Here is a 13,076-nt window from a genome sequence, read left to right as displayed (position 1 = left end):
AGCAAGGAAGGAAGCAAGGAAGGAAGCAAGGAAGGAAGCAAGGAAGGAAGCAAGGAAGGAAGCAAGGAAGGAAGCAAGGAAGGAAGCAAGGAAGGCATGCATAGAAGTATTTCATGCTACTATTCCATGGGAAAACATGAAACCAACACCAAGGCTGCCAATTCCCGGTCCCAAGCGCAAACAACTCGACTCAAAAGCCCTGTTTGTGCAGCTCGGTCACAGAGCCCCATCCCGCACACGGACTTGACTGGGACGGTGTGTCGCCTCCGTGCCCTCCTGCAGCCCTCGCGCTTCAGTCCCAAAGTCATACGAGCTCCTGCAAAGTTTTGCCATCAGTGGTAACTCAATCTTGCATCAATTACACAAACACGCAGCTTGTTCTCAGTATGCTGAAACTCATTATTCATACCTAATTGAATTTCAACATTGTTCGGGGGCCAACTGAGATGCACAATTTCTGAGCCGTCTCCTCACCAAAGTCTTTGCTTTCCACTCCGCAGAGGATTCGAAGCCCCAACACAGCACAGCAAGCTCCTCTGAAACAAACCTGCTGCAGTGGAACACAGCTCTTCACTGAACTTCCTCGAACCATCTACATTATATTCTCACAGCAGTAACTTTAGGGTGAGAGCCATTTGTTTTAATAACTTTGAACTAGACCCTAAAAGATAAACTTGCCTGGATCCTCTCTATACACGCTCCCCATGCTTATTTTTGTGGGTATCAAGGGCCCATCTAGCAGAGCAATTTTTGTGGAGACAGAAAAGACCATGAGAGATGTAAGGATGCCGATTTGGTTCTGCAAGGATATAGACCACGAAACGTCCTGCACCGCGAGTGAAGCCAAATCACTGTGTGGACTTCACAGACTGAGTCCCACCATCCTCCTCCATCCCGAGGGAATCAGCTCCTACCAAACGCCCGAAGATGCCCCACATTTCTGCAACTGCCAGTTCTGCAGACATCGAGGAATTTAAAATCCACCTTGTGTTCTCCGTATGTCTCATGCTACAAGCAATGAAGCTCTGCAAACCCAAATTAAAATGTAGCATGTCAAGTTTTGGCCTGAGGAGGAGTAGAATCCAATTTACTTTTTCCATGGCTACTGTATCATTAGCAAAACTTTGGCTTGCCAATGGAATGAGGTCTTAATTCTTAGTTCCAAGCTTCTAATGTCTAATATTTTTACATGACAGTTTCATTTTAAGATCTTTTTTTCTTACTGAAAACCACATCTAAGCATAAAACTTCAGTAACGTCAGTCTGAAATTAAGCCTAAAAAATCTGAAAACTAAGCCTAAAAATCTGAAATTAGGCCTAAAAAGCATCCCATTCTGTAGAGTTATTTTGGTCAATTCTTTAGAAAAATAAAGGATTATCCCAGGGAAAGTTAGTACTGGGTTTCTTCAAATACACCGTGTGACAACTCTTCCAAAATTAGGAAGTCCTAAACGCAATACATCCTAGCACGACCATCCTCATTTAAAGATCACTCATTTAAAACCCAGGGATCTGCAATACCACCAACACAAATCATTCCAAACAACAACGTGGCCACGGGCACTTTCACCACTAACTTTCATTCCTTTCACCCAACAATAACAAGCACCAGCTCCACAGCTCCCAGCTGCAGCAGGCCCAGCAGCGAGGTTGCACATGAGGAGGGGACAGCAAGGGGACTTCTGCGCCCAGCAGGATCCCTGCCCCTCTCACCGTTCACCTGCACAAGGACCTGCCTGCGTCCTGCTACTGAAGCAGCTGCTGCAGCACCTCAAGGCTCCCTCTGCGAACTCCTCCGGCCGGCAGCTCTTACACAACTCACGGGCTGCTGTTCCAGTTCTTCTGCACCTGGGCCAAAACGTCAGATTTCACAGATTTAAACCTACCTCTACACACGAGCTTCCTCCAGCTTCTGCCCAGAAATTCTAATTAATAACATTGGGCAGCAACAGTTGCCCAGAAGAATATTCCTGGATGCGAAGCCAAGAACTTCCGCTTCATCTGCATGGAACGGTGTTTTAACAAGTACCAACTGCTGCACAGGTTAACAGTTCTAGTCACCTAATTGCAAGATTTACCATATCAGCGTTAGATGCACAAAAGGCTAAACATCCAACTTGAATATCCGTTTCCCAGCCACTCACAGGGAAAACTTGTCACTTTCAAGAACATAGAAGCAAAAATCATAGCCTAGGTTTAGCTAAAACACTCAAAACTGCCCCTAAATCCCTCTAGCTCTGATAGTATTGGGCATCACATACAGGCTTTCATGAATGCTTGCAGTTTGCTTAATTGATGCTGACTAGGATTTTACTTCAGACTTCTTCTAAACTTGGCATTTTTCATTCTGAAAGAACTCCCCAGGCACATCTAAGTGCAGCCAGGCAAGGAGGGGAGCGAATAATCTGTTTTATTCCGTAATTCTACTTTCACAGCACTGTTAATTTTTAAGCCCCTTAAGTTGAACAGTGATGGCCGGGAGGCCTGGCCCAGGGTCCTGCTAGATATGCCGGGAGAAAGAAATAAATCAGCCAAGAAAAATAAGAGCAAATAACAGGAACCCGGCCACGCAGTTTTTCGGAAAGGCAGCTGAAATCTCAGCGGAGAGGAGGAGGAGGAGAGCGGCGGGCACCGGGACCCGGCCGCAGAGGCGCCCGCCGCTCGCGGCCCCCCGCCCGCGCCGCTCCCCACTAACAAAGCGGCGCGGGTGCCGCTGGGCGGCGCGGGCCCGCGCCCGCCCGCCCGCCCGCCGCGGAGCCCCCCGGGGCGCTCACCTCAGCGTGCCGGGAGCCGCGGAGCCGCCGCGGGCCCGCGCAGGGCAGCGATGCTGGCGGGGGCGCGGCGCGGCCTCCCTCGCTCCCGCCACCCACGGCGCGCGGCCACGCCCACGACGGCCACGCCCCTCCGAGCCACGCCCCCCGCGCCGCCGCCGCCGTGGTGTGATACGGGGGGTTACCTCAGGTCAAAGAGCCGTGGCCCCGCCCCCTGGCTCGCGCCGCTCCCATTGGCCGCGGCCTGTGACACAGCGGGAGGCGGGACGAATCAGGCGGCGCCCGCGGGGCGGGGCCAATGAGGCGATGCCCATGGCCTGAGCGGCCGCGCCGCGGCGCCCATTGGCTGTGGGCGGCGGGGGGGCGTGGCCGCGCGCCGCCGCGTTAACCCACGCAGCGCCGCGCGCGGCCACGTGCGGGGCGGCCACGTGCGTGCCGCGTGTGCGGGACCGGCCCGGGCCACAGCCTGCGCAGCCGCACTGCGCCTCAAAGAACGCTCCTCCCCGTTTGCTTTTACTATTTTTCTACATTTTGCTTAAAGATAGCATTCCAAAATTGCTGAAATTTTAGCAATCGCCAATTTTGCACTGCAGCCACCACTCCCGAGGCCCTGGTCGTGTGCAGGGCAGAGCCCTTTGCAGATGCTTCACCGCAGCAAGACCCCAGCACTGAGGTGTCCCAGCCCTGACTTCAGTTTACAACTCCGGAGAGCTTCTTTGGAAATGGTATTTTAGGGCTGAGTCACTGGGTATCGCGGAGGCATGACCAGGCTGCAGCAGAAAATGGCCAAAAAATCTCAGCTTGGGTCTGCAGCTTTGCCATCAATAACACTATTATGGAGAACTGACCCTGTTCTCACCTTCCTGGGACTACAGGATGGATGCTTTCAGATACACCTCTATAAATACACCTTTTGCAAAAAGCATCTTTTCTCGCCTAAAGATTGTTATGAAGGTGCTAAAAGAGTAGGTTGCCCATGTTGGCTTAGCCACAGAGTCCCGAGCCCCGAAGCACACAGAGGCGAGTGGGAGGACTTGGCACGGCCGGGGACTGTGTCCCAAATCGCTGATAATAACCCTCATGCAGAACTTACAAAATCGGGGATTACGACAAGTGCTTAGTTCATCCCGGCAAGTATTTTGAGCTCCCTGGTCATGCTAAAACCTGCTTGCTGCTGGCGTGCCCTGCCCATTTCACCCATTCGCCTAATAAATACTATTCAAACACCGCTGGGAGAGGGATTGCTACATGTCATTAAGCCCTGTAGCAACTCTTCCGTTCAAGGGCAAAGCGAAAAGAACACAGGAAACAGCAAATAAAGTAAATCGTCCTTAAAAGTACACATTTGGAAGGTGCCTTTGAAAATAAGCGTTAACAAAAGCCTTGGGCCACCCTCAGCTTCGATGGCCTCACAGCAGCACTTTATTCATCACTATAACATTAACACTTAGACTGTTTCACAGACAGATCCCAGTGCACATCACACAGAAGGATAATTGTTTGCAGCCTATTTACATCAAGCACAGAAAAGATGCCAAAATATTTATTATGCGAATTGCACACCAGCAAATAAAAAGCTTGGCCCCGGTCTCTTTCACACCTGCTCTGAATCACTGAAACCAACAGCAAAAATCTCTCTTCACCGTGAAGGGACTGAAATGCCGATGGAAGACTTTTTACAAGGAAACACAGTTGGGGGCAATTACTTTAACTGATTTGGAACATTGCTGTGACTTTCACAGGAGCAGATACGGATTTCAAATTTCTCTCTGATCTACACTGAAGTAGTGAAAAAGCTTCAAAATGTGGCAGCAGTAACATGTGCTTTAATACAAACTATATCATTGTGCCTGGGTCTGGCATAAAGCTCCAACATCCTCACAGAGCTTTGTCAGTAAAGGCTTTTGAACTGTGACCATATTTCTACCTAACAGGGGGTGTTACAAAGGTGCTAGCGTATGGTAAAATGCATTTTCTTCTTCTATTATGTTCAGAAATTGGACACAGTACATTAATTGCTTTTACATGCCTTAATTGCACAGGCTCTTTACATGTGCACCCCTTCCTCCCACACACTTTCTCAAAAAAAGCCAGTGTAGCCTTAACAGCCCAATAAAAAACTTAAAAAAAAAAAAAAAACCCAAAGAAAATGTTATTACCTTTCATGATCCCAAACTCAGGGTACCATGCCTCTCCCCTTGCTCTGATAACATCACCAGTGCAAACACCCAAAAGATCATCCCAGGTTAGGGGGGCTAGTGACGCCATCCATTCTGGCACGGCTCACGTCCTGGCAGGCAAGTGAAAGAAAGAAAGGTCACATCAGTTTTTAAAGCAAAATCTGGTTATTGTTATTTTGAATAAGTTACAAAAGACTTTAAGCATCAGACATACAATGTTAATCCTCACAATACCGGTAGCGTGTGCATGTTTTTAAGGACAAGAAGCAAATCAAGTAATTCAGTCTCTTCACGCCCATCCTTAGCTCCGCAGGATGGGCTGTTATTGGTCCTAAATTTTCTAACAGCTTCAACTGCTCTAAATCATCCTGTGAAACTACCCAGCTGGGCTTATCTGGGTGCTCCCAGACAGGCGGGGAAGCAGCACAAGCAGAGAGCGAAACTCAGCACTGCTGCTGGATGGGGAACATGCAGGAATGGCACCAGGTACCACATGCAGAACATATTTAATCATTTTAAATACTTTAGAATCTAATTTTTTCCCAGTATTTTAGAGGTTTTCTTTACAAGGCTGAGAAACTTGAGATTCTTAATGTTTCTTGCCCTGAGGAAGTTCTACTAAAAACAGCAAGTATGGAAACATAGCTTAAAAAACATACAGAAAAGTCTTATCCAAACCTTTAGCAAGCCTTCCTTCCTAATGCACGTCACAGATATTACACACACGCTTTGCAGACGAGCTGGGAACACACTTACCAGAAAGGTGATGAAATCCTCCTCTACAGAGGATTCCAATAGATAGGGAGATCCGCACACCACATTTTGCAAGCGAAGAAATGAGAGCTGAGTGAATATTTTTATTTTCCATTTCCGTCTTATTTTCAAATAAAAGACTGATTCAAGTAGATAATCATTAAAATATGTTGATTTGTAGCTACATATTTTCTTTAGCCTGCATTTGTATGTGTAATATGTGTGGGGATGTACTTGGATTTTTACATTTCTCAAGAAGATTCCTATTCTCTTTTCCAACTGTAGGAAAAGTTGAATAAAGCAGAATATCATGCTCATTTGCTACACTAATTTTCTATGATTTGCGTCAAGCTGCCACTTTTGGTAATAAGACATCAGAATTTCAAAAAAGTACTCCAGATAATCCTAAAGGTGAGGGCCAATTTATCAGGAGCAAATCAATGCACCTCTCTTTTCCATAGCGCTTTTTCCCCCCCACTTTTGCTATTGGCTTTTCAATTTTCAGTGAAAAGCCATTGAGATAAAGCAGCTGAATACACTAAAATCAAGAAAATACTGCCTCCAGAGCTGTGGAACGAAAAGTGCAACAAGACTCTGTTTTATATTACATGACAGGTTGTAAATATGAAATATTTATAATGAAATCCATCCTTACCCACTGCAAAAACCTGAATGAATTAGGCATGTGCAATCAATATCGATTCTCCAACATGCTAGCCCCTGCTTTTGCTCTCCCTTTTCGAACTTACACATTGACTAGCACTATGAATGCTTAAAGATTTCTTGTATCTCTAGAATATCAGTCTTTGGAAAGGCCAGGGGTAATTTTATTTTCAACAAAAATGTTCTTCTTTCGGGCTCAGCCACACGAGCTTGGGGTTACCCCGCTTTTAAAAGCGGAGTCTTTGGAGGAAAAAGTGATATCCAGCGCCGCCTTGTGGCTAATAGGAGAAAATGCCGATTCCCCCCCAAAATCCCACGGAGCAGCCTAGGAGCCCCCCAGGACTTTGTGACTGAAGCTGCGAGCAGCACGTGCGACTCGGTGCCTTAGTCCCCAGAGCGGCACATGTCCGGGAGGTGCCTGTTGCCTGGAGCACACACAGCAAGGGGCGCGTGCGTGGGCCGTCTTGGGCAGAACCCGGTTCTAGAACGAGCCCGGCCGCACAGCACCCGGCGACGCCGACGGGCGCAGCGCGGTGCCCAGAGACACCCCGGTCACCGGCTTCACCCTTCCCAACTCCAGGAGCAGCCCCGGGCTTGACGTGCGGCACATCCTGCGCAAAGAAGTCGGACTGATAGATGATTTTTTTTTTTTTTTTGGGCCCATTATTTACCAAATCCAGTGCTGCTTCGGACTGCATCAAAACTAGAAATTACTACAACCTTCAGCAAATTACAGATCTATCTTCAAACTCTCCTTAAGCCACCAAAGCAAAGGCAGAAGCACTTTGAAGAATATATGACTACAAAGCCATTCTGGGAGCTCTACTAATCAGCTCAATACAGCCATACAACATTGCTTAACAGAAGCAGTAAAGATAAAAAGGGCTTCATGATTAGGAATATCAGGTGTAATTATGGCCACCATATTAATATTTAGCTTATTGTTTGCACACCACAATCTCAGCAGAAATGGTAAGCGCGTTGTGCACACAGCTGCAATTTCTAACTGCATAAAACTAAGGATTTCATAGACTAATTTATGTAGCGTTAGTAATAAATACATCTTTATGTAGGCTGTCTCTTTTCTACCATAAATTGAACTGTCTTTAATCCATATGCCATCATTTCAAATTCTCTCCATCTTTTTTTGCCGTCAAAGAACTGACATTTAGAGTTTTTACCCAAAAAGATAGTCCTGAGTTTGAACACTGTAGTTAAAAATGATTCCTCCTTCATTCCATGCCCCTCAGACCTCGGAGATTATGAATGTCATGTGGGAAATGCCTCAGAAGTACCTGGCAGCATGAGAAGCCTGGGCATCTTGCTCAAAGGTAAGAGAAAAGCTGTCGGGCCTGTTAACAGCAAAGTCTACGTTTTCTGTTGTCTCAGTCCTCGGTACTCGATGAAAAACAATGCAAAAATCAATAGATTTAATCACGCAATATTTTTGCTCCATTTTGCTAAATAACAAAGAGGTCTTTATACTATTCTCTGATGGGTGTGTCACACGCAGTCATTAATTCTGCACAAAATCTGGATTTTTCAGCTTAATATTGCAGAAAGGGAAGCAAAGTTATCACAGAACCTCAAGGTTGACCTTGACAGAACTGCCCTTGCCTTGTCATTGGGGATATTTGCACCCTCCAGCTTTCAGCATGAGTGCCGAAATTAAGAGTCTCAGCTCCAAGTAGCCTTTTGAGTCCTCGAGGGCGACAAGAATCCCAAACAGAGAGGTTTTTCTTTCCTCATCAACTACTCGGAGAGCTGCCTGCAGGTGGCTATGTTGCTATAAAGTCAGATGGTCTGAACAGTGTCCTCCAGGGTGTTAACAATTTATTGTGCTTGCACAGTAAGAACAAAGCCGGTCCAACAAAAAAGAACAGCCAATGTGATCACGCACAGAGAAGCAAACAGGAAACCTGCTTCTTTCCTCATCATAACATGATCACACAGCTGTCTCCGAAATTCCTTTATGGCAGTACACCCCTCACAGCTAACCCTGCTGGCCTGAACCTTTTGCAAGAGAAATTGCAAATAATTTGAGAGAAAGCAGTACTGATCTTTATTTTGCACTTGTCCTTTTTTAGCTCCTGGGACAGCAGCAACTGAAGGGAAGCTAAGCAGGAACCAAAATGTCATCACTTTGACATGCTTCAGTCTTGAGAGCCCCATGCAAGTAAGTCTGCTGTATTCAGAGAAGGAACATGGAGATTTGAGAGACCAGCTGGAAAAAAAATACACCCTGCAAGGCCTGCAAGTCATCACCACTGCAGACAGGAGAGCTGCTACTGGCCACAGCTGTGTTTTACTATCAGACAACAGGAAGAAATTTCAGACCAAATTTATTCTCAAAGTAAAAGGTAAAAAGACAAATATAAACCTAGCAAATGCCTGTTTATGTAGATTGGAAGAGGGCAATCCCCAGTTTCATACAGGTCATACTCTGCTGGCTATTAAAAATAAAATATTTGAAAAGAAGTTTTTTAATGAGATGTTTTTGTTGCATTTCCAGTGTTTCTGGTAGGAATATCAGATTGTGTTATGACAGCAAAGCTGCCCAAGCTGAAAGTGTTTGCAGAGGGTCTGACTGTCTTGCATGTGCGCCAGGACAACCTGACTTCGGAGGGTAGGTACCAAATCTCCCCGCACAGTCACAGAAGTAGCACTAACACAATGCACAATGAAGGAGAAAGATACGGCTTTTGCATGCACAGCTTAACCCTAGTTTTCCCTATCAGTAAATGCACTTTCTGCTTAACCCATTAAATCCAGATCTTTTCTGAATCCTTGGCTGTAATGAGAAAACAATATTTTAGCACTGACTTTCATTAGAAGCCACCAGGTTCTAGCATATGGGTTCCACACTAGGGCCCCTCGCTTCTCTGAATAACCTCACCTGGCTTCAGAGAGAAGTTACAAGCTCTTGCTGTGCCTGAATTCACACACTATCTTCTCCTGGGGACAAACTTGGACCTGAATACCTGAAATATTTTAAAGCAAACAGTTTCCAAGAGTCCAGATAGAGTTACACTTTCATCTGAAAGACTGCAGGGGTCCCCAAATCCCTTCTCTGCATTGTTCCACTTTACCTAACTCACCCTAACCAGAACGAAGAAAACAAACTGTCAAATATCCATAAAAGCTTTTGAAATATTCTTCTTTGTCTCAATTTAGAGAGAAATAAGAAAGAGATGCTGCTCAGAAAAACACAAAGTATCTACATTAAAGTGTTCATCCTGTGTTTCCTGCTAACGCCTACCTTAGCCTACATCATCATCGTTATATGTGAATTCCCCTGCTCAGTAAGTCTTTTGAACATAAAAGCTTCTCATCTCAATCCCACACATTCACCCAGAATTTAGACTCATATGTAGGACCACTCAGTGGAATTATGTTTTTTACCAAGTTCTCGGGAAGGGAAAACTGTCTTTGTAGATACGGACAGGAGCTTTGTGCTCTACACAGTGAGACAGGAGAAATGCATGCCCTGAGTTAGGCTGGTCTCCTGAGATGACCATGACCGTATCTCACACCCATACAAGTGACCCTGGAAGCCTCGCTCCTCCTTCCCAAGAGAGAGCAGCAGCCGAACGCTGCACCGGCTCCCTGCAAACCCTGCCACTGTTTTACAGGAGGCATGTTTGACCTCTGGCTGCCACCAGCTCCTCCCCAAATTAATACTGTCAGTGTAAGGCAATTCTGCCAAAAAGCAGCCCTGCAACAATCCTGTGCTTTTGTGCAAGGCCGGCTGCAGCCAGCTAGGGGAGGCACTGGCCTCCACCTGAGGCCAGAGAAAGAATAGCTTTGCATGCAGGAGAACAGGCAAGACTTTCAAGGGTTAAACGCACTTTCTGATTTCTTAGTTAAACTATTTAAGCTTATGGTGAGGGTATATATGCAACAGGGAGAATGAAATGCATATGGCAATTTACTACGTAAAGTCCCGTTACTGTGATACATGTGCAGATATTTATCATGGCCTTTCCAGAAAAACATACCCGTTACTGCCGTTTCGCACAGCTGGTCTTCCCCGTTGCCCCCAACACCTAACTGCTTCTGCTTCTTTCCCAAGTGTCCCTGCCCTGGCTGGATGAAGCTGCGTGACGCCGCACAGAGCGGCGGAGCAAACCTGCCTGCAGCCTCCTCGCAGGTGCGTTGCCAGCCAGGAATATTTGCAATCCATTTTCCTCAGGATACAAGAAAGAAGGCATTGCAATCTTGTCTGAGGGTCAGCCTCCCTCCCACAGGCACTTACTGGTCACCTTGAACCAAATTTCACCATGGGATAGCAGGCCTTAGGGACAAGTTTCCAAGTGAAAATGGGTGATGGGGTAGCAAAGGGGGACCAAAACCACCCCAGAGAAGCTGTGCGGGCTCAGCACAGCTGGAAAGCTTAGCCCTGCCAACACACAAGAAATCTGACTATTAAACATACCCAACAAACCATCTGAGAACGTTTAATTTGCAGAAATGAGCAGTAATTTCAAATATTTCAAAATAATTTCAAATTTCAATGAAAATTATCTCATTTGTTAAAACTTCTGAGAAGACAAAAGTCGTGAACAATTATTCATTACAGACTATCCACTTAGATCCTCTCAGATGTAACTGTGCCATAAGAAATGTGCCGTAGTGAGGAGTTTGGAAATTGGGCCGAGACCCTTAAGAGCCATTTCACACAGGCCACTGAACAGCCAGCAGGTGGTAACACCTCTGGGCCTCTACCAAGCTGAAAACCATTAGAAGAGACTTAAAGAAAAAGGCTTATTATCTCATTGCTATCTGCAGGAGACATCAGGCTCCCTGTAACTTCTTACTTCAGTTCAGTCAGGAGATGTCTCACCACTACATGAATAATATGACAAACAATAAAACACAAGTAGTGGTATAATACTCTAGGAGTAGGCTTGTTTATTATTCCTGACCAATATTTTTCTTCCCTTTGCCAGAAGGAAGCATCACACGAGGACCTGTGCACAGAAAGATTCAAAATCATTGTCATTCATGAGACCTACCTGTGAAAAGCTGCCGGCCTCACGTGAACACTTTCCTTCTGGAAGGTACATTACCTTTCTCCTCACCCCTTACTAGACCCAGCAGAACAAACATCAGCATTTCACACCACCACAAGTGAAACCATTGCAAATTAAGACGAGACTTTCATTGGAAGAAATGTTTACCTGGTTAGGAGCAATCAGGTTCATTCACTGACAAGCTGCTGTGAAGACAGCCATAATCTTCCATTAACTTCCTGGAATCATATTTTAGCTCCCAATTACATGAAAAATCTGTTGGCAAAAACAATAAAAATTCCAGTTACATTTCAAATTCTGCTTCCTGATTCTTTTTTCCCCACAGGTATCTGAGGCCTGGTCAAAAGGAATAGGAAATAACTTCCAATATTTCAAGTCTTGTCTTAAAGCTGCCAAACAGTTCAAACAAGTATACAGAATAACAGATCTGCTCCTCCAGCAGAAACAGGAATAATGCAGACATTAATTCTGGGGATAATGCAAATAATAGTCTTCAAGCTTTAGCCCTGGCTAGGTCTGAATAGGTGCACTTTTTTGGGTGCTGACACAAAATGAATGTCTGATCTACAGGCAACGCCCTTATCTCCAATGCAGTCCTCAGCTCTCAGATATGAGCTGCCACAGGCTGCATCTGTCTGTGGCAGAGAACAGTTCTCATCTGTTCTCTGCACACAAAGGATTAAATGTTTCAGAATCTGCATAAAACAGGAGATTCGTTATTCTGCAAATAACGGAGCATTTTCCCAGTTACCTAGAACCTGTTCAACTGGATCAGCATCATGCGCGCTCTCAGAGGAGACGCTGGAAAAATTTCACACAAAATCAGTATTGCACAACGTTATAAAGAAATAGATAGCACATTGGGGCAGCAATGACAGCATTTCTTTTTGAAAGAGGCTAATAGCACCAGGTACAGTGGCAGTGAGCAGGGCACTGCCCACCGGGGCACTGCAAATAGGTGGTTTATTGCCAGAACGCGGCCTGAGTGTTTGAAGTGCAGTAAAGACACTTGCCAGGACGGGTATCAAAAACATACACAGAATATACTTCTACCTGATGTTTATGCTAAAAGGCATTTTGAGCGTCACTGTTGGTGTTACAATTACACCCTGCTCAGGGGAGCACCGAGTCCCTTCGCAAGCCCCGCACGGCGCCCGAGGTGACGGGAAACCAGGCGTGCCTCGACCACGGGCCACGTTCCCTCCCCAGACGCCGAGGGGAGGACAGAGCTGCTCTGCGCAGCACAGCCAGCTAAACCACGCCGAGCTCTGGGGTTTTACACACCGCAGGGCTCGCAAAGCCCTGCCCAAAGCCTGGCTACGCTCTTCACAAAGACCTCCACGTGCACACAGGGGTTGGCCGCAGGATGGCACCTTTTTTAATAGCGTTTTCCCTTCCTTCCTTCTCACACCTTCCCCCTCGAGCTCCTTCCTCCCTGCAGCCCCCGCTCACGGGCGGCACCGTCCAGCCAAGCCTGAAGCCAAGGGCGAGCACTGCCAGGGCGACACAGACAGGCACTAACAACGGCCTGAAAAACGGTCCCTGCCCCGGGGGACGCTACTGCCTCCTTAGCGCTTCGCTGCTCCAGGCGGACGGGGCGCCAGGGGCGGCACGGCGGAGCCCCGCGCGCGGCGGCGCTGCGCCCCCCTCACCTCAACCTCCTTCCCGCCTCTGCC

The 13,076-nt window shown here is 46.7% G+C and overlaps 2 protein-coding genes across 8 annotated transcripts in view; one reads left to right on the top strand and one right to left on the bottom strand.

The window, feature by feature from the left end:
- The window catches only part of ACACA (acetyl-CoA carboxylase alpha), a 109,240-nt gene extending 97,574 nt beyond the window's left edge, over nucleotides 1-11,666 (bottom strand). For 3 of the 7 annotated variants that reach the window (XM_026047778.1, XM_026047777.1, XM_026047780.1), the window contains exons 1-2: nucleotides 11,548-11,655; nucleotides 4,931-5,061 (exon numbers count right to left, since the gene is read on the bottom strand). The gene's annotated coding sequence lies outside the window, so the exon portion shown is untranslated. Of the gene's footprint in view, nucleotides 1-409; nucleotides 470-2,774; nucleotides 2,839-4,930; nucleotides 5,062-11,547 lie in introns of those variants that run through there. The other 4 variants (XM_026047775.1, XM_026047781.1, XM_026047782.1 and 1 more) reach the window with 4 other exon arrangements.
- Nucleotides 7,282-11,388, top strand: LOC112954639. The gene is made up of 7 exons (XM_026047886.1): nucleotides 7,282-7,339; nucleotides 7,618-7,698; nucleotides 8,455-8,727; nucleotides 8,880-8,965; nucleotides 9,550-9,669; nucleotides 10,440-10,517; nucleotides 11,317-11,388. Exons 1-7 carry the CDS (start codon nucleotides 7,282-7,284, stop codon nucleotides 11,386-11,388), a joined length of 768 nt encoding a protein of 255 aa, XP_025903671.1.
- Nucleotides 11,667-13,076: the final 1,410 nt, after the last annotated feature.

The sequence above is a fragment of the Nothoprocta perdicaria genome, unplaced genomic scaffold (genome assembly GCF_003342845.1).
Source record: "Nothoprocta perdicaria isolate Ctin4 unplaced genomic scaffold, notPer1 scaffold_50, whole genome shotgun sequence".
NCBI classification, from domain to species: Eukaryota; Metazoa; Chordata; class Aves; order Tinamiformes; family Tinamidae; genus Nothoprocta; species Nothoprocta perdicaria.
Note: the sequence above shows the minus strand (reverse complement) of the source record. Positions and strands in the feature narration are given on the sequence as shown.